Genomic DNA, 21,407 nt, shown 5'->3' on the forward strand with positions numbered 1-21,407 from the left:
CAGCAGAACAGCACGCCCTAGCTAATTCAATCAACAACAATAACTCTGGTGATAGCGCTAAGCAGGTGAGGAACTGGGCTACCAGGCCTCTCAAAGTGCGTTTTCAAACGGGCCTGAGAGTTGGTGCCGATAAGTGCAGATAAGCGGTGTGCATCAATCATTCCACAGGAGATAGTAGACTCCTGGAGCTGACAGGGCAGTAAAGCGTTATCTGCTGCTAATAAAGTCATTTGTGATGAGTCGAAGGTCACATTCTGTCTTCAGCTTCCTGATAGCACCTGCACCCTGATGTGCTTGTTTTCGTGTGTATGGGATGAAGACCACAGTTTAGCAGGTGGCCAGTGTGCCACATACTGTGCACCCGCAACACATTGGGTTTGTGCTTTGAGGGATTCTGTGATGTTATAGCTCTACAGTGGCCGGTGTAGAGTTTGTTGTGTCTGACATGCAGGTTTCGTGACCTCATATTCCAATATCGATCCAAACAAGTGAATCAAAGAGAAGAACATCTGTGGATGTCTGAATGGTTATTGCCATATCCCAAGGTAGGTTGGTCAGGCAGATTATCTGACGTTTTAAGTATACAGACAACAGGGAATCAGAGGATTGCGACGGTCAGGGACAGGATAATCAATTTCCTGTGTAGCATCAATCACAGGCAGCTGACATTTATTACAGCGGTGATGGACTGATAAATAATGCTATCTTAAGAGGGAGGGGAGGAGACATTGGAAAAGAGCATATGAATAAGATTAAATAAGATACCCGGCTATGTGAGTTTAACTCCTGATACGTTTTTAAGACAAATAGGTGCATAGTGCAAAGGAAAGAATGTATGTCCTACATTCAGACCCACTCCCAATCCCAAGTTACTCATTCAATGATTTCCCAGATGACATCATGCACTGCATATCTGTGTTGAGGGGCTGATTTCTCTGTCAAGTGTTTCCCACGTATTCATATTTTTGGAAACTGACTTCAAACTAACTAAGAAACTACAGTAGAAGCATGTATACAAAAAGGGCAGAGGTCCAAAGCTTGATCCTTGTAGTACACCGTCTTTCATTATCACCTGACGTCATTAATTCTTTTCAAAATCAGTGTTAATGTAATGCCAAACATATTGTGTTCTGATGACTTTTACATTTTGTACTGACATTCTTGATTTATTATTTGCAGTTGAACCAATTTAACTTTATTGTAATATTTTTCCCCCTGAAACTTTAAATAGGACTACTGGTATATATTATAAAATGAGTTTCAAATGAATTAGACACTAATGACCAGACAATTATTAGTAGTAAAAATATTTTAGTCATGTGTAACTGCACAGGGATTTCTCTAAATCTTTGGTAAGGATTGTGTGCTGTAATCGGACTGAACTTTGAACTTCACTGCAGAAGGGGGAAACCATCGTGTCTCCATCATCACCTGGTATCTTTTGGCCTTGGCGGACATTTTCCCTAAAAAAAGCAAAAATAATGATCGGACTTGTCTGAAGCCAGAGAAGTAAACAAACTGGCAGCTACAGCCCATTTGCTCCATACAGAAGCATTGTGTGTTTTTATCTGTGTAATTATATATATAACTGCACGTTCCATAGAATTACTAAGATAATTACACTATTACTGTGTGGACAGTTGTTTCTGATACCCCTTCAATTATCATCAAACCATGATGTGAAGTTGCACAGTAACTGAAATAAAATAAAAGCCACATGTTACACAGGTCACAGCACCCATAGCAGCCACTTTACAGTCTTGTCCATTGTTCTCACTTTCAATGAATGAAGCACATTTTGCTCGACAACGTGACATGTTTAATAATGTCGGGACTGCACCGTGCCACCAGGTTTGCTGTGCTGCATAAATTTAAAGGTAATGCGATGTTGAATGAACAAATTAAGTCCATTCATAATATGTAATTATATGCAGTTATACTGGTTATATGATGAAGTTGTCAGGCCCTGTGGTTTGAAAGTAAAAAAAAACTTTATTCTGACTGACAAGCCTGTAGAAAAAGAAACATTGAACAAATACAGCTTTCATCAGCCTACAGCCAAATGTCCAGCATACTTTTCTGATTCTTGCAAGATTACATTTTTAGTATAATCAGTGATGCTTTCAGAAAATTTGAAGTAAAACAAACAACCGAACAAGCTTGTGAATTGCAGGATATTGACATGACCAGTTGAGATTCCCAACGACCAGCCATCTGAGCACATTATGTCGATGCCTCTATTAATGAGCCAGTTAGTGTTTATTAATCACCCTTTTTTTCTATAATTGAACCAGATTTGCTAAAAAAATACTTCTGGCCATTGAGTGTTTAGTGCATCCCTGTGGGGAGCAGACATTGTTGACCTGCACAGAGGGACTCATTTCTCTCCCTCTGTCACTTGCCTGACAGGCCCAGAGCCTCTCTATCATCTTTAACTAAATAACTGCGTGAATGGGAGGATATGGACCTGACAGACACCTCTGTCTGGGTGGGGGTGGGAGTTTGGGAAGGAGAGATTTTTTTGCCCAGTTGTTTAGCCTCATGTAGGAGCTCATGTCCATATAGTTGAGGCTGAGGCTACCTACAATGTGGAGGCACGTATAAGAAAATGACCAAGGACCAAGGGTTGTTCCTTGTTTTTGACTCTCAGAATATTTGTATGACACAATCGAACAAAAACTTTTTACTTTAACTTTTAAACAAGAGCATTGAGTGTATATAAGAAAATTTGGTTTGTCTGTCACACATCTACATTAAGAGCTCTATAAAGGAATCAAAATAGAATATATTTAAAATTTATTTAGGGAAAAAATTCTGATGTAGAAAACAAGGAATACATTGTGCACTATGAGGCAACTCAATGGTGTCTTGAGGTACAACTGGCTGAGTAGCAATCCTTAATGAAATCGCAAATGACCCCTCAGAGCAATGCGCTGATTGTGTCTCATGTTCCTCTGAAATAAAGGGCCGACGTTGACTGTGCTGGCCTCCCCTGCTTCCTTCTCTTCCTCCAGCTCCCCAACTCTCTGTCAAATCAGACTCCCCTCACACTGGCAGGAAATACATGGTCAAGGTATTTATTTATCTGGCTAAAAAATCTCATCAGCTAGTCATTTTGCATCTTTTCTCGACTCAAGGGATCCAGCTGAGACTGACCCCTGCATAAACCCTGGGTGAAGAAAGCCATCGTTTGTTCTCCCGACCCACAGAAATACGCACTTAGACCAACTCACAAGAGACGTCTCTTTTTTAAATGTTTGGGCTAGAACCCTCTTCACTCTCTGAGGATATATGGAAAGCCACAATCCTCATGCCAAAGGGCCCCAGCGGCCTAGCCCTCTTCCAAAAAAGCCCTGCCTATCCTCTTGGGCAGCACCTCAAAACAGGCCAGATCTCATCCTGTGCTCCCAGTGGCAGTACAGTTTGACAAAATTCATTCAGTGAATTCAAATTCAACGGCAGACTTTTAAATTCATTTTATATTGACCCTCCAATTACTGGCATGCTGACTGGAATGCATCTATACAGCCATATATATCACAAGTGTTCTGACTATCATTTAATCTTTCTGTGATGACCATTAATTATTATGTTTCTCTACAATTATTGTTACAGTAGCTCTTCTGTGCAAACAGACCAAACAGGATAAACTTTAGTCCCCACACCCCGCTTCCAGCACATCACACCAAGAACTGATAGCTCACTCACATCCCCCATTATAAATCCCCTAACCCCTTGACAGGTACCACTGTAAAAGTGATAATTCCTGTTATCCACATATTCACTTGTTGTTGGTTTTAGTCTTGTGATGATCTGTATTTTTTTTATAAATTCTCTCCAACTCTCCTGTGTGTGGGAGTCTGTGTACCCATATCAATTTGCATACAGTCAAAAAAAATCCTGGTTTGAATTAAAGGCTCATATTGATCCTCTTTAGTCAGCAGCGCAGCACTTACTGCCACAAACAAAGCTGCGTGCAGAAAAGGGCAAAAGGATCCAGAGGTATTGATGTTGCAGTATCGGTTTGCAAACAGTCAATCATGCATCTCTCAATACAGCGGAGAGCGTTCCTATGAAAGCACTCATAAAATTGGATTTTTTTTTTGTTATTTGGTCCACAATCCAAGAGGAAACGTGCTTGTCACTGGGCAAAGTGAATATCCATTTTTGTCATTGCTAAGACACATTTCATGTATCTGATCCTTTTCATTCTCCACCGGCTAAAACGGTTCACATGTATGGATTTTCTTCCTGATTCTAAAAACTTATTTATAGGTCTGGTTACCGGCAAGGGGCCGAAATGTAAATATTTCTGTAAATCCATTCATAACGACTGGCACAATAAGATCAGGGGGACCGTCATAAGCGATGAGAAATGACTTTTAATATGCTAAAAGCCTGGTTGAATATTGCATACCTAATCGTCCACCTTCTGCATGGGGCACATAATTTATGTGACCGTTGCTGGACAGGTTGTCAGAACAGCAGCTTGTGGGAAGATCTATCGCGGCTACTTTATTCACTTATGATTATTACTGATCATCCTCCCAAATGACTTATCAATAAAGTCTGTCCGCTGGCTAATTTACCTGTATTGCTCTGTCAATATGAAGTTCAGAGTCACAGCTTTAAAAGGACAAGGCCACGGTGAGGTGACGGACGTCTGGGGCTCTAATAAAAATATGACCCTTTTAATTAATTTGTGACAAACGTTTTTTATTAACTGGACCAAAGGAGACACGTCGATTTCTCACTCCATCTCTCTCTCTCTCTTTCTTTTTTCCTGTCTGTCCAGGCTTCATAAAGTAAAGTAGCCCGTGAACAGTGCACTTGCTGAGTGTGCAACAGCTCGGTCCTCGTATTTTTTACAGGCGTTGAGGATGTCGGTGCCCCTGGTACCACTGTAGGGGACGACGCTTCGTCTTATTTATGGAGCATTAGAATGTATCCCAGGTCACTCACCAAAAACAAATGTGTTTCATTTTGATTCGATCTGAACGGAAACTCAATTTTTCCACACCCTGCTTTTGAGTAAGTTTTGCAAACAGAATATAATCCCAGGAATGATCTCCCCTTGCGTGGATGTGCTTTTAGCGTTCTGGCAGCGGCGCTAGAATAAATATGGGCCTCGTTTGATTGAGAAGCAATTGTGTCTCTGCCCCACAATGGGCCTGCCGTGTTTGCTTTCCAAATCTGACTTTGCGCTGTTCTGCCCGAAGCACCTATCTCTTGGAAGTTTCAGTTCCGTGAGCATACACGCCCCATCCCGAGAGTTGAGTAAGTGTTAGCTTTAGCCGCACGATAAGCACTGAGCAAATGGACACGGGGCGGCCGTCTCCTCGCTGGCCTTTGTGCTGGAACAATGGGATCTGTGCATTCCTCAGCCATCCGCTCTCTGCTTTCTCGCACCCGTGGGACAGCCAGGTCGAAGGCCTTGATAAGGGCATAAAAACGCAATCAAACAATGCTAAGCCAGGGCAGGGATTGTGTTTAATTAGCCATTATCAATGGCCATGGAGCATTTGCTATCAGTACTTGAGATGTTTGTCTTGGCCTGAAAGAAAGAATGAAAGAAGTTCCCAGATCCAGCTCTGCAGCTTATTCAAGTCATCGTTATGTACATTTTAGATTTTGATTCGGACTGGCTGCCGTACTTCCCGCTTGTACCGTCCCCACACACTGCTTCCCGGGCGCATGTCATGGCTGCACACTGCTCACTAAGGGTGATGGTTAAAAGCAGAGGACACATTTTGTTGTGTCACCGTGTGCTGTGCTGCAGTGTTTCAAAACGACAATCACTTTGCTTTCATAATTTTTTCCACTAATGTACTGATTCATGAATTTGTGACATTACTGCCAGTCACGATTAAATATAAGAACTAAACACATCTGATATGTTACAAAGTCAAACAGTGTCAATAATGTAAATTATAAAAATCAGTACTAAAATTACATTAAACTATGTGAAAAAAACATTTCAAAAGTAGAAATTCATTTTGACAATTAATTAATTTCACAGTTTGGAGATTTATGGTTTCTTTTCTACACAAATAAAAATCGAAATATGATGCCACTGATCAGTGATGGGATGGCCTATTACATATTTTAATGCTGTACAGGCAAACAACAAAAAATATTTTTTTCAATAACTGCAAAGCAAAACTTTCAATTTGTGGCTTTCTTGGTGTGGTTCCCTGAGCCAATGGGATGTCACTCAGTCATTTTAAATGGCCTTGTGTTTTTTTCCTGCTATTTTCTTTTTTGGAAACTTGCGGCTTTTTTTTTTTTTTTTCGACATCGACAAGCATCCACTGGCAGAGCTGTTAAACAGCCCTGTATTTTTCCAAACTCAAGCCGAATTGTTTTTGGCAACGGCCCCCAACCCTTCCCACTGCAAGGCCATAAGGCGTCCTGAGCCAGGTGCCCCCCTTGTAGCGTGTCTTCGTTTTACTCCCCCAGGCCACGATTACACTGCTTTCTAATTGCAATTACGATGGGCCGCGCTGACCAAGGTCTGACTGTCACTGAAATAAAAACTGCCACGTTTTTACTTTTACACGTGTGGGTGTGTGAAATGGGGGAAAAAAAAGATCTGACTGGTGTGTGCGCTGTGTGTTTGGACTCGACTTGTTTTCTTTTGTCCCCCGGCCGTCGCCATGTGTCAATATGAATAGTGGGGAAGCTCGGGAGAAATTGTCCTGATGGGGAGCAGCAAATAAAGCGATGCATTAGCGGTAATGGCGAGAGTCTCTCACTTCCACACGCAGACCGACGGACTCGACAGCACAAACACGAGGCCTAATTGTGGCAAGGCAGCGGGGCTGAATCATCCTGCAGGTGGCCGCGCTTTAATCAGACGCCGGTTCGACGCCATAACACCCCCTCTGTTTTCTCACGTTCCCCCGCCATGACGGCCTAATTGCCACGGTGGTGCGGCGTTGTCAATTTACACGCGAGGCACTGACAAGCTTGTGTAAGCAAGGCCAGAGAGCATCAATTATGCCTTTTAGAGGTTGGATACGGGACTGTCCACTGCGCTAAGCTTCCAGGGCTTTGTTTTTGGGAAAAGTGACTTTTTGAAAACATTCTGACATGCAATAAATCATACCAGCATATTTGGCTGCTAATTTATATGTTTTTTGTTTGCTTGGCCTTTAGTGGAGCATTTGCACAGCTGCGGGGGGAAAGAGGTACAGATGACCACACGGAGCCTTTGAGATGACAGACAACGAAATGTTCCTGACTGTGACCATAGATGCACTAAATCACTCAGCCTTTGCTAAGACCACTGTGTTTTCTTCCACATTGCACAGTTAAATCCCATCAATTAAACATCCCCAGCAAACTCCAAATAAACAGGGAACAGGGTGAAAGTGTGAAAAAGGACGGAGAAGTATGAACGACGCTTACATGCGTATTTGTGTATGGCGGATGGGCGGAGCCATGCATTACCCAAGTGAATCTGGTAGCGGTTTTGCTGTGTGAGGAGGACGCGTCCTTATAAACTATTGCAGCTGCCGGGTGGCGGGGGCAAGGGCCGGTCCATTAGCAGCACTGAGCTCATTTGCCCCATCATCCGCACATCACACGCTAACAGCTATTGTCAGCGGACAATGTTAACAGGACGCGCTGGAATGCAAGTGCTGTTTTTTTTCTGCCCATGCTTTCCTCTGTTCTTATCGGCACCTTCACCATGCAAACACAGACATTCACAAACACTCGGTCGCACACAAACTCACAGATGTGCAAAAGCTGACATGCAAAGACCCTCTGAAACCCAAATGCAAACACAAAGCCTATAAGGATGAAAAGGTGGCAGGAAGGGTATCTCAGGGACAGATAGCCTGGCATTTCCTTTGAAGATTTTGGGTCTGGCAGCGTTATTGTAGTACTCACTAAAAAGTATGCATTGTGTGTGTGTGTGTGTGTGTGTGTGTGCGTGCGAGAGAGAGACTTCTTCTTCTCCATGATCATTCAGAAGTGTTTTGGGTTTGTGCAGTTTTATACCAAAGCCATTTAGTGGTTGTTTAAGCATTTCATGATGTAATCGCTTCCATTCGGCCCACTTGGACATGCCGACAGCAAAACACGGCCAACCGCAGGTTTCGGGAATTATTCATACTTGTCATTCAAACTCAGACTGGGACTTATTGTTTCCATAGAAATGAGCTGATATGTATTCCTAACATGCCACAATGTGACAGAGAGAGTGACTAAAACAAATGTGAAAACATGATTTTCGCCGTGACGCTGGCCATTTCATTTATCACCTCCAGTGTGCTGTCACTGGCCAACTAAATCAACAATGAAAAAAGTATTTCTTGACTTGTCTATTGTCTTGTGATTAGCTGTCACTGCTGATGATCAATGTAAAAATACATACCAACACTTTTATGCCTGCAGATTCAAGATAAACTACCAAGTGTACGATTAATATTATTATTGGATTTACGGTTATGTTTAGGTTTAGGAACCTGTGGGTGCAAGATTGTTGGACTAAAAGTACAAAATAAATGTGATCGTTGTCTCAAGTGTTCATGATATAAATATTTTGATCATTATAAAACACCCTTTTCAGCAGATTCCTGGCCTTTTCTATGAAAATCTGAGAAATAAGGAGGACGATGTTCTCTAGATGACCCCCAGGCTGCTCTGAAGATGCCAACTCGCCTCATTAAAAAAGAGACATTTCCTCCACGATCATGCTGAAAGAAGCTTTGAAAGGCGAATAAAAAGTCCACTTGTCAAATTCAATGTGTGCCGGCATCAACTACAGCTCAGTGTACCCACACACACACACACATACACACACATTAAGCAGAGTAGAGAAACAGCAAGTTCCTCCTCTGGTTGGGCAGATAAACCCAGCACATCCCGTCCTTTTCCTAGAAAATGAGCACCTGAATGGGCTTCTGTCAGCCACCAACATGGCTCCTATTATCACCAGCAGACCCCCGGCCCCCCCTTCTCACCTTCATAGAGACCCTTCGGAGAGCCATCACCACGGACAGGGCACACATTCTTCAGACCTAGTGCTGGATAAATATTGCCGAAGGCCTAATTCCCCGTCTCCTCGGAGAGCGAGGACGTGTGCGTCTGAGGCAAAATTTCCTGCCCTGGCGAGCTGCGAATTAACGTTAGATCTATGAGGCATTCATTTGCACGCACAAAGAGGCGACTTGAAGGCAACCTGACCGCTGAGGGGTCAAAAGATGGTCTCCTGTCATGATGAACAGTGGTGGGGAGTCGTGTTTATGTTCCTGCGGGGCGGGATGTACTCACAACGGGACTGGGGCTGGCTTTCACAACGGTTGGAGGATGTGTGTGATGAAAGGGTATTTCTATACTGTAGATATTGATCAGTACGGCATGACCTCAGTATAACATTTAGGATTTTCTCAATGTAGAGTATGGGGCCTGTTTGGTAATATCACAACATTTATGTCTTCAGGATTTACAGAAATAATGAGATATAAATAAGAAAGCAGTGTTTGCTAATTACCTGTATCACGAATAGGAGACTCCACCCACCCATTTCTTTCAAACAGAACTTTAATGATGCTTTTATAAACAAAGTTTAACAAGGGAGGAGTCCATTTTTTGAAGATTAATTGACAGCTCTCTCACACCCTACTCCCTCATTGTGGATGATTTAATCCTGCTCCTGTCACACACTCAGGTGTTGCGCAGCATCTCAAGACAAACATACAGATTCAGATGACTGAACTAGTGACTTTAGCAGACATGCCCATGGCTGTTTTAAGGTTTAGTGGGCTCTACATCAAACCGAAAAAGGCCCAACTATAGGGTTTGCTATTTGGGAGACTCAGATTAGTTAGAAGCAGTAGATGCCCTTTGATTGTGCAAATGAAGACATGAGCTCCGATGGTGTTTGTGTTCCTTCAGATACACAATGCATAGTTATTATGCAGATTAATGTTTGTAGGGTACATAGTGAGAGACATTTTCCTGGACCCCTTTCACCTGGGGGACCTGGGCAATTGACTACTTATATGCTTCTTAGTGCTTATGTTAATGCTATGTTTTTTTCTTTTGTCCCTTCTGCAGATGCTGAATGACCATGAGGTCTCATCCCAAGACAATTGCATCAAAAAGGTAATGGAGCCTTTGTTCAGTCTCATGTGCCCCCTGTTAGAGACATAGAAGCTTGTCAGTACATGCTCATTTTGCGCATACACTCACAAATTACCACACATTTCTATTAATTTTCTATAGTTGAACAAAGATTGATTTACAACTGAATTCTAAATTGTTTCATTTCAAAAAGTTCACCCTGACTAGCATAAACACCACATAATCCAAAATATTGTAGAACATGAAGCCACTATTCTTCGATTGAAGGGAATCCCTCGGCGGATTACTGCATAGGTCTGTTCCGGTGCAGGTTTATGGGGTGATAAATATATTGAGGAGTGGGCATTTTTTATGGCCGGTGTTAGGAGGTCGGGCCAGAGAGGGAAGAAGGTCAAGTGTGAAGTTAATGGCGTGTGACAGAACAATAGCAGGTGAAAGACACCTGTTTCCAGGATCAATGACGGTCCGCAGGCCACTGTTCTAAACTAATGGCTGATGGATGGATGTCCTTGTAGCATAATAATACAGTCATACTGTTTTATTGACCATTTTGTGGTTTCGTTTTTAAATAGGTAGGCAAAAGCAAATTGGACTTAATATGTCCTCTTGGACATATGGTTGATAGAGATTTAAATCCTCAAAATAAATAAAAGTCACGAACCCACTTAAACTATTATTATTATTAAGAGAACACTTAAATAAGACCTAAAGTACCAAATTACTGTCCCAGAGTGGGAGGGGGTAGATGTGGGCGATGACAAACAGCAGAACTGAGTTGTCAGTGTAGTGATGGGTGTTAGGACCCTGTTCTCTGTAGGGCCCTTCTCAGCCCGTTTCAGTACTATAAATGTCAGGGTGTTACTGGTGCAGGCAGCTGTGGGATTTCGACTGCACTGTGCAACCTCCCGGCAAAGAGCAGTGAGTCTGATTTGCATCGTAGGTCGGCCTGTGGTCTGGTTTGGCGGGAGTTGATACGAATTAATGGGCAGCAGCTCCCTGGCCCATGAGTGACCACGAGCGGTTGGAGTTACTGGGCACCAGACGTCTGCCTCATCCTTATTCTCAATTTTGAGCTCATTAAAAGCATTACAAATACACCAACCACGCTGCCCACTCATGTAAATTAGCTCACTGATTCACAGCGATTCCCAGCTCTGGCTGTGTGATGTGGCTTTGGTTTTCCACCTCTGCTGCCCAGGTAGAAGACCACACAGGTAGTCATCACCTCCTCATTTCCAGTACGCACTTTACACAGACAGACCTCACTTTTTAAAAGGAAATATAATTACATCTTTTATCCTCCTAGCGACTCATAAGGTATATTTTGTATTAAAGGGTCTACATCCTTTCAATGTGTTCACAAAAACAACGTTTTAGTATTTTGCCCAAATAATTACAATATTCAAACAGAGTAGGTTGAAGTAAAATTAGTTTTTTGTTTTGGACAGATCTCATGTCCTAATTACACAGGTCCTCTATGTTGCCACAAATCAGTGTTTATTAGTAGTCATACTACAAGTTACAAAAATTCTCGAAATGTCCTGTGAGCTCCTTTCGGCGCGTTCTTGTCCTCCAGCTCTTGGTGCTCTGTACTCCATCACTGTCCAATGATCCTCTTGGGGGCCGGTCTGGCTACATCTCACTCCGTTCTGCCAGCTGTTAGCTCAAAGGCAGAAGCCTTGGGGCTACTGAAAGGAAAACATCTGCGAGAGATAATCTATAACATTATCTATCCCTCGCTCCTTGTGACCTTCCTTCAGCAAGCTGAGCCGCCAGCGCGATGGAGCTGGGCGCCTTAGCGCGGCTCAGACGCCCGCTTACCTAAATCCTGCTGGACAGAAGCTCGCTGTGAGGAGGAGATGGGCACATTTGTGGCCACTTTGTGGTGAATATGGGACAAAACTGTCCTTTATTCACTCTAACATTCACAGCAGCATTGCATTATCCCTTTGGCAACAACAAATGCGCACACAACAAAGATCTGAAGATAGGATCTGTTATCTGTCTGTCTTTTTCTACACGAACAACACTATCTCCCTGATTTATCCTATTTTTTAAATCTTTTTTTTTTTTTAAATCTCCCTGATTTATCTCCCAGACAGACCCAGAACTAATAAACACACTCGAAAGTCTGAAAGACGGGGTGCGCGGGGGTAATCCCAGCACAAGACGCCTCGTGTGTCCCTGTCTGTATCTCCGGGAGGCTCGTGAAAAGGAATACGGCGATGTGCAGGCCGATAGTACACCCTGACATCAGTTCATTACAGGAAATCGATGGCCTGTAATTGCATTTCAACTGACCTGTGACAGCGGTCCCTGGGCAAGGCCCGCCATTGTCAACTGTCCCTGCTGGATTAAGTAAAATTAATACGTCTCCCTGTTAGTTTCGGGCCCTGGGTGGAGGCGGCGGCCAAGGCTGCAATGCTTTAATGTGAAAGAGATTAATGAGCTTTCTGATGAGCTCCTTTCCTCTGCTTTTGTGTGCGTCGTAAGGGTCACTGCGGCCTCTTATACACCTGCTTAAAATTCACACGCACCCCAGTAATGATAAATAAATACGCGCTTTTGTGCATTAATATTTGAATGCATGGTGTGAGGTGACTTTAATCTTCGGTGTGTTGGGTCAGTGTATCTATAAGACTCTTTGTTGGGAGTGGGAAAAAAAAGAGAAAAATGTACAGAAAGGCATTGAAACCTTTAGAAACCCACCCCTTTCCCCCTGTTTGGGAACCGGAAAGCCGGCTGAAAGCGAAGGTGTCAGATGCCTGTTACCGATGCTGGAGCAGAGGTCTGGGAAGGGGAGAACGGGTCTCTGATGTTAGTCCTTTCAGCACAGGGAATTTGGTCTTTAAATTTGTTGTTAAATGGCTCTAAATTTATGAAGGTTATTATGGGACAGAAAGCATTACAGGTCACAAAAGCGATACAGTCCTGCAGGGCATGTTGGTTAAATGCGATGATTGATTGATAATTATGATAATTTGTTTGAAATGATTATCTGGATATTATAATCGCTGCCACCCTGGGCTGGCCCGCGCAGCATTGGCTTTCCATAATGTGGGCCATCAGAAATGCCCCCTGGTTATGGCGGGAGGGGCAGGGGAGATGTTGGGATATGAGAAGGGCCTCCTGGTCCTCTCCCCTGGGGCTTGGGGGGTGATGAATGATGACCCTGCGGAGCTGGAAATCAGAGCAGAGTAAACAGGCAGGGGCTGTTAACTATCTGTAGCGGGGCAATTATACGCCAGGCCACACGGCCCCAGGGCTTTAGCGGGGCCTGGAAGAATGCGAGACCCCCGTTAGCCCCAACGACCCCGTGTCTGCAGAGGGTCTTGAGGTAGTGCTGGGAAAGGCACCTCTTTTGCAACCCCCCGCAAAACACTTTCTCTCCCTCTCGGTTCATATACTTACTTCATGCATTTGCTGCTCTCGTCTGGGTGAAGTCTGGATTTTTTTTTTTTAAACAAACAAACCAAATACAATGTGTTACATTTGGAAAAATTGCCTAAAAATGCATTTGTAAATGTTTAATAAAAATGAAATGCAAACTGCATGTCAGTAAGGACACTTTCTGTGCTATAAATATGCAAACTGTGACAAATGGATGGTAAAAATTATATCTAATGCCCGTTGGTGAAAATATCCATCTGCAAAAGGCTGTCTTGGGGAGTGCTCTTGCTGAAGATGTTTCTTGGGGGGGGCCGTTCACCTCCGATAGAATAAGCCACCATTGCCTGGAACTTCAGAGACGTGCTTGTCCAATTTTACCGCAGAGCCCTGTTTCACAGACAGCCAAAAAAACAGCCAAGAGTCTTTGGGTATTTAGGTTTCTCTGTCAGCAGGAGGGGAGGGGTGTGTAAAAATAATATTTGTGGCTATTTTTTGTCGACTCTGGGATGACTTAATGATAATATCATCTCTCCCTCATCCCCTGTGACAGATATGTTGTTTTTTTTAGCCTGCTGAAGTTTTTTTCTTCTTTCTTTCTTTATATTAAATATGCACCAAGGCTGCTCTAGGACTGCCACATGAAAGTGGCCTTTGAGTCCTTTCCATAATCGAGGATGACAATCACCAGACGTGTTCGGACACCGAGCACATGCTTACGCAAACACATGATGCAAATGACCTCCGACTGTCCCGGTCTGGGAAAGGCGTGTAGGGTTTTGAGAGTCACGCTGGGCACCGGCCGGTCACATGTGGCTTTGGAAAAGAGAGGGCTGATCTACGCGATGTGTCCCAGGCACCGGGGACAGCGGAGGGTGGAACAAGTGTCCCTTTCTGAGCACCCTGTGGGAACTGTCCGGCCGGGGACAGAATGCTGTCTTTATTTCGCGCTGTATGGAGCATCGCAGGATTTGATGCTGCAACGCGGTCTCACAGTGCAGAATTATGTGTGTGCCCAATATCTATGTATCTGGGCTGAGTATATTTTATATTTTATATATATTTGTATGTTACATAGCCTCAATATATATAATATATTATATATAAACATACGTTTGTGGTGTCTATTTGTATAGGTGGATTGTGTATGTGTGTGATTCAAAATTAATTCTGCGGCTTCTTCAGAAAGTGTGTGTGTGTGTGTGGGTTTGTGTGAACATGGACTCTTTGCTGTGTTCACTGCAGCGCTGTGAGCGTTTTGGCAGGACTGGAATTCAAGTGGGAGAGGGAATGAGAGAGAAGAAAGAAAGGAAGATGGAGAGAGTGGGTGAAAGGATGGAGCGAGGGGGCTAAAGGGGAAATGGGAGGCTGTTGAAAGAAAGAGTGCCGTATAACTTACTTTACTGCGTCAGCCCTCCGCCCCGTCCCTCACTCATTTTTTCCCCCCCTCTCGTCCACTTTTCTTCACTACTTTCTTTTTTTCCATAATCTTCCCCTGAATGGACAATTCTGCACCTCTTTCATTCCTGCGGCATGCACAAAAGGGACAGACAGTGGTCCACTCTGTCATGGGAGAGCGTCTTCTTTGACAACAACCCCCCCGGGCCTTTGTCCCGCCGGCCCATTGCAGGGAGAGTGGGAGGGCATTAATTCAGCAGATTGAATGATGGGGCCGGCGGCTTTGCCCACCGCTACTTGGGCGTGTGGGTATGTCAGCGTTGCCATGGCACCTCTGGGTGGAGCTGCTTCCGTCAGCCTTTGCGAAACTGTAATTTAAATGCATGCATGCGTGCACACACACGCCCTCAATGCAAATTAATTCACATACTTATAGAATACATACAGTAAGGGATATGACATTCTGTTAGATGGAACTTTGAGGCTTTGGGGATGATAAAGAATGTCAAAAATGTTCACAGATTCACTAGTTCACCAATTTAAAGAATCCTTCACTATAATGGAGATCACATTTGTGAAATCCGCTCACAGAACTGCGAACAAGTTGTAATACAAGCAAATTAAATGAAGGGGAACAGAAGGGGGGTAAGACTGTGCTTTGTGCTTTGGTGCTTTTTGGGGTCGAAACAATCACAAATCTGGCAACGTTGCTTGCATTACTATGTCACATTTTATTGGGAGAATGAGGAAATCATTGTTTTGGACTCCTCCCATTTTAAGCGTAGCTTATAAAACTAACATGCCCCAACCTTTATTTCTCTTATAGCAATACAAAAATGGGGCACAAGATGCTTATTCAAATCCTCTTACTAGCGCAGGCACACAGGAGTTTTTCTCGCTTTAAACCCCACTCTGACCTTCATCTCTCCCCCTCGTTTTGAGGTGTAAGCAGCACTGTGTATTTGTAGTTAGGCAGCACCAGGGGGAGTCTTTCGTATTGGCAGCTGGATGCTGAGAGACTTGGACTTCTAAGCGCCAAGCCAAGAAAAAAAAAAAAAGAAGAAAAACGAAAGACAGTATGCAGCGAAAAGCAGCCTCACTCTCTCTGGATAAATGGCTTGTTTTCATACAGCCCCCCGCCACAGTCCATAGGTCCATATAAGAGAAAGCAAAAGGGGGAGACAGAGAAAAGGATGAGGAGGGAAGTAAAGGAAGACTAAGAGGACCCTCCTGTAGGAGTGGGATGCCAGAATGCCCAGGAGAGGCTCAGTGCCAGCCGGCTCCTGTCTGCCAGTGAGACGAACCTTGTCTGGAGGGGCTGCCCAGCCAGTCGAAGGTCATGTGAAAGAAAACCCCACAGTCTTCCACCTCCTTGACATCCCCCATCTAAAAAAAAAACGGAATATTTTAGGCAGACAAAACATTTGAAAAAACGGCGTTGAAACATTTTTGTTGGGGGTGGGGTTGCGGTTGGGAGGGACTAATGGGAGGGGTTGGGTAGTAGCCATTATGGGCATAGGTGGAGATTTTTAAGGGGGTCTCTCAGCTGTGGAGAACTGATGACTGAAGATGGTCTCAAAAAAATGTGCTAGCTCCATGTTTGGGGTCGGCCTCATGGCGTCACTCGCTGTATTGAGACATACTGCACTACACTGTGCTCAGGGAACCCATACTGCACTACACTGTGCTCAGGGAACCCATACTGCACTGCACTCATTTAACATAACCTGGTTTGTAAAAGCTGTGCTGTGGCATTATGTACGTGGAAAAACTCCATTATGTCAAATATTAGTGAAATGTTCTTGTATTTGTTGTCAATCCCACAAAAACGTAAGTATTTTTGCCAAGGCCTGTCCCAGTTCACTTGGACAGGCTCACAGATGACATGACGCCTGAACAAAAGTTGTGCTTTTGGTAACCGAAGCGCAAGTGGAAGGCCAGTTGTGCCTCATTGTTTAAAATTGGCTGTCCCCATAGCCATCGCAACCCAGTCAAATCATGTGACCTACGTCAGGCCATGGTCACATGATGATTAGCCAGAGGTTTGCACTAGAGAGGTCATGTCTGGACACTGATTCTTAACAAGAATCAATTTAACCACAATATGAAGGTAGTTCATCATTCTAATAGCACAAAACATAAAAAAGAAAGTCATCCCTCACTCAGATATTGTCCAGGTTGGACAATATCACTTCTGTCCAATTCTAATTAATATTAGTGCATTGTTTAACAAGAGCAATAAGACACTGAAGTTTGTGTATTGCTTTATTTAATCTCTAAAACATCCTAATATTTAGACCACAAAGCCACTGGCATGTATGAAAACGTTTGGTCATCACATTTTAACATAAACATATGAAAGAGAAAGCAGCATGTTGTGTGTGTGTGTGTGTGTGTGTGTGTGTGTGTGTGTGTGTGTGTGTGTGTGTGTGTTTGTGTGTGTTGGGGGGGAACAAGAATTCTGAACTCAGGCCTTTCTAAGTATTTGAAAAGCGGCTGTCGATTCAGACGTGTTAATAAAACAGGGATTTCCCCCCTCCCTCTCCGTCTTCATCTCTCCCTGTGACCCCCGCCTTTAGCCGTGCAGCTTTGAGGGTTTTAATCTTCATTACAGAGCATTACCCCACCGAGAGGTCTCTGGTGCGGCCTGGCACCACTGGTTCCAGCAGAGACCCCCACCACGCCTGATCAAATGAACTGTTAAATAACTCCGTCTAATCCGGCGACGTGAAACAATAGGTGCTTGGAACATCCATTTTCCATCCATCAATCACGCTTTCCAGCTTAGAGATTTATCATTAATTATAGACGGGAAAGTCTTGGGCGGCTGAGGACAAGCTCTCTGACTTAAAAAAGGGTTCCAAAAGAAAAAGAAAGAGAGATGAAAACTTAATCAAAATGAGGTAAAATGCTCAAATTTATTACGACAAAAAACACTGCTTAGTATTACAAATTAGGAAATTAAGGATTTTTACTCAAAGGGACATTTAAAAAAAATTATGAATGAGATCAAGACAGAAGTCTGGATCAGAAGACATTTTTCTGGCAAGCAGCAAACATGCACTGCAGCTCTGAGGATGCAAAACACACACACACATACACACACAGAAACACACAGTGTGCTGTGATTCAACTTAATTTAGTATGCTAATATTACTGAAGACGACACTTTACTCTCTTCTACTATCCAGGAGTCATTAGGATAATTAAAGAGGAAACGCTAATTGAGTAAACAAGTGGTAAGCCTGTCACCCCTAATTAGGAGATTAGAAGGAAGAGCGAGCGGGGCGTCGGGCCTAATTAACCCTGGTGTGTTCAGCGAGGTGTTAGACACGGGAATTATCTGATTGAGAAACAATGATTAGCCGAAGCAGGGGATTGGCTTGGAGAGACCCTCAGCAAAGTCTCGTCTTCACAACAAAAGCACATTATGCGGCGGCAGCGCGTGGCATTTTTTCATTCCCGGCCCGCCTTTCTTTCCCAGTGCCGCATTCAGACGGATCAGCCGGTGAAGGCACCAGGCATACAGGGAAAAAACTAAAATGTTCTTAAATTGACATATAGAGGAAAACAATGTTCATATTGTGTAATATTTATACTGAAAATGTAGATCTTCATCACTCCAAAGTACATTGAATGAGCCTGGCTGTTGTTTTGTTAAATCTATCTGCATGACAAGTGGAAATATTAGCCAGAGAAATCATTATCATATAAACCGAAGCAGTTGATAGGATGCGTTGTAGAACATTAGCCAGCTAACCAGACAGAAAATCCAGCAATAATTCACAATCCAAAGATAAGGCAAGGCAAATTCATTTCCTCATACATTATTATGTACATGTGACATCTCATATCCTATAATTAATTGAACTCCAGACGCAATAGGGGTGATTCTTGATCTAGAGATTTAAATAAATTGTTCTCCTGTATTGCAAATATATTAACAATTAAAATGGTGCATCGATAAGCACATTATTATTATTTCACAGGTAGAAATGCAATTGCAGAAAATTTTTTTTTTTTCAACATTAAGGGTACTACTTTGCCTGACTTTCCAGGTTCAGGTTCAGAGGCGCAGGTGCGGAGACGGTGAGAGCCGAGTTCATGGCGAGCAGGACTGTAGCAGTGCTGGCGTGTGGAGGGCTGTGGGGGTGCACCAGCTGTAGGAGAGTGGGGGTGCAGGCATCTGGGCGAAGGGAGACGGTTTCGTGGGCTCTTTCGGCCGTAGGAGAGGTGCGCGAAGAAGCGGCGCTGGGTGCTTGGGTTACCGTGGACTAGGTGTAGGAGAACATGGCAGGCTCGAGAAATGGTCGGCACCAGTAGACGTCGGTGTGGAGAAGACAAAAGCTGTGAGGGGCGAACATCGGGGCGAACAGAAGGAAGCACGGATAATCCAGAGAGACAATCGGTCAGCAGGGAAAAGATAGTCATAAATGCTTACAACAAAGAGACGAGGCTACAATGAGTTTGCAGTGTCCAAGATGGCCGCTGCGTCCCGGTTTGACCTGGGTCCCGGTTTGACCTGGGTCCCGTCTCCTTCCGGTCGCGTGGGGTGCGCATGTGCGCCCCCTATGGGCCTGGAGCTGGGGTGGCAGTCGTGACACTGTCAAACATGACTTCTTAGCGGGCGCTCCGTGTCAAGTATTTCTGAACTGGCACATACATGAATTAGCAATAAAATGGACTTATCGGTTGAAGGCAGGGGTGCCCATTATTACAGCATTAATCATGCCAGATGCCATTCACTCACCTTAAGAAGGCGCATTTTTCACCGCTTGCCGGCCAACCCGGTTTCATAAAGTTACACGTTTCTAATGGATGTTCCCTGCTTGAGCTCAAAAGCACAGAAGAGCTTTTCCTCTCCTCCTCCTCCTCTCTCCATCTTCCCCCGTAGATTTTTAGTTTTGATTACCGCTGGCAACAGGCTCTTAGCCGTGGCCGGAAGCGGCGTCCGCAGTGAAAAAGCTCCCAGCATGGCGTGCTCTTTGAAAATTACCGGGGGCCAAAAAAGCGATTCTGTGCATTTAGTAGCTTTTAATCAGTTCAGACTTTTGATAGTCAAACAATAGTTAATTACAGTAGCACCTGCCCACGCAGGGGCGGGGGGACGCCTGCTAATGAGAGTCTTTGTGCCTCAGCATCTTTAGCGGGAATATATTAAAGCTCCAGGGAATCTCCGCAGTGCACAAGGCCGCTCAGCACTCACGCGCGCTTTTCAGCCGCCGCCTGATTGACAGCGCGGGCGAAAAATGGAGAAGGGAAGAAGGAGCGCGGAGGGAAGCCGGATTTCTGATTCCACCTCTGGTGTTTGCAGAAATTATACGGCTTTCTCTTCAACTTCAGCCGCGATTAGGTTAGCTCGAAAAAGCCATTTCCTTTTCACCGTAACAAAATAACCCTGACAGGTTGTGCCAAACAAGCATACGGCACAATGCCTTTTATGGCGAAGAACATGACATTTGCTGTAAATAGTTGATCAGTTTCAGTGGTTGAACAGTTGTTATTATTATCATTCGGAAAATAGACTATAATAATAAAAAAATGATTTTTTTTTTTTGCATCATTTTCATTCCTGGGTGACACAACATATATTCCAAGTCCATTATTTGCCATTGATCAAAGCTTAGAATATTCTAGCTTTGAAGTTTTATAAATTCTACATTAATGATACAATATTAAGATTTTTTGTGAGGCAAACGTGTCAAGACAAAGCAAAACAATTACACTACATATTAGACAGTGAGTGTGACACACCATTACATACATTGCACATGAAGTAGCAATGATTGAGGTAACAGTACAGATGAGTTGACAGTGCAGACAAGGCAATTAGCTTGTAAAGTAGACAATATAAATCAAATTAATATACAGAAAATGTAGCAAATGGCATTTTAATATGAGTGTATTCATTTTCAGCATTGCTGGACATGATAAGTGTTGTATTTCATGATATAATATGTCCAGTTGTACATTTTTACTCACACAGAGTGCAGCAAATAACGTGGCCAGTTAGTGCAATAGAGCTTCACAGTTCAGGCACAGAATTCAGCACACACCCACAGGCCCATACTGAGCTGCACTGAGGGATAAAGACATCTGTCTCACTCTCCTTCCCCGGGGGTCATGGCGTAAGATAATGGGTGGAGGAGGAGGAGGAGGAGGGGGGCCATTAAGGAACGATTTGATGGTTCTTCACACTCCACGTCCCCGCGCCCAAAACAAGTTGTGCCTGGTGAGGCGTGTGCAGCTGCGTCCCCCGGATCCGAGCTGATTAAAGGCGGTGCCGGCGTCAGCGGCTTGATCAAAACACAGGTGCTGTGGCAGCAGCTTCACTTCCTGCAAAACTCGTCATTGTCAAATTGTTTAAATGCTTCAAATATTTGAATGTTTTTTCTCCGGATGAAGGTAAATATAGCCTCTGATTGACCCAGCTTTTCTTGGCCCGAAGGAATTTACATCGGGCCTGCGTTTGTGTGTGCTCTGCACTTGTTCACCAAGTAGTTCTTTATGGTGTGTGTGTATGTGGA

The 21,407-nt window shown here is 43.8% G+C and overlaps 1 protein-coding gene across 7 annotated transcripts in view; it reads left to right on the forward strand.

The window, feature by feature from the left end:
• The window catches only part of prdm16 (PR domain containing 16), a 164,769-nt gene that overhangs the window by 73,088 nt on the left and 70,274 nt on the right, over positions 1 to 21,407 (forward strand). For all 7 annotated transcript variants that reach the window (XM_028993327.1, XM_028993332.1, XM_028993328.1 and 4 more), the window contains exon 3: positions 10,069 to 10,116. In XM_028993327.1, coding sequence (XP_028849160.1) covers positions 10,069 to 10,116 — 48 coding nt within the window. The remainder of the gene's footprint in view (positions 1 to 10,068; positions 10,117 to 21,407) is intronic.

This window comes from Denticeps clupeoides, chromosome 10 (assembly GCF_900700375.1).
Source record: "Denticeps clupeoides chromosome 10, fDenClu1.1, whole genome shotgun sequence".
Classification (NCBI taxonomy): Eukaryota; Metazoa; Chordata; class Actinopteri; order Clupeiformes; family Denticipitidae; genus Denticeps; species Denticeps clupeoides.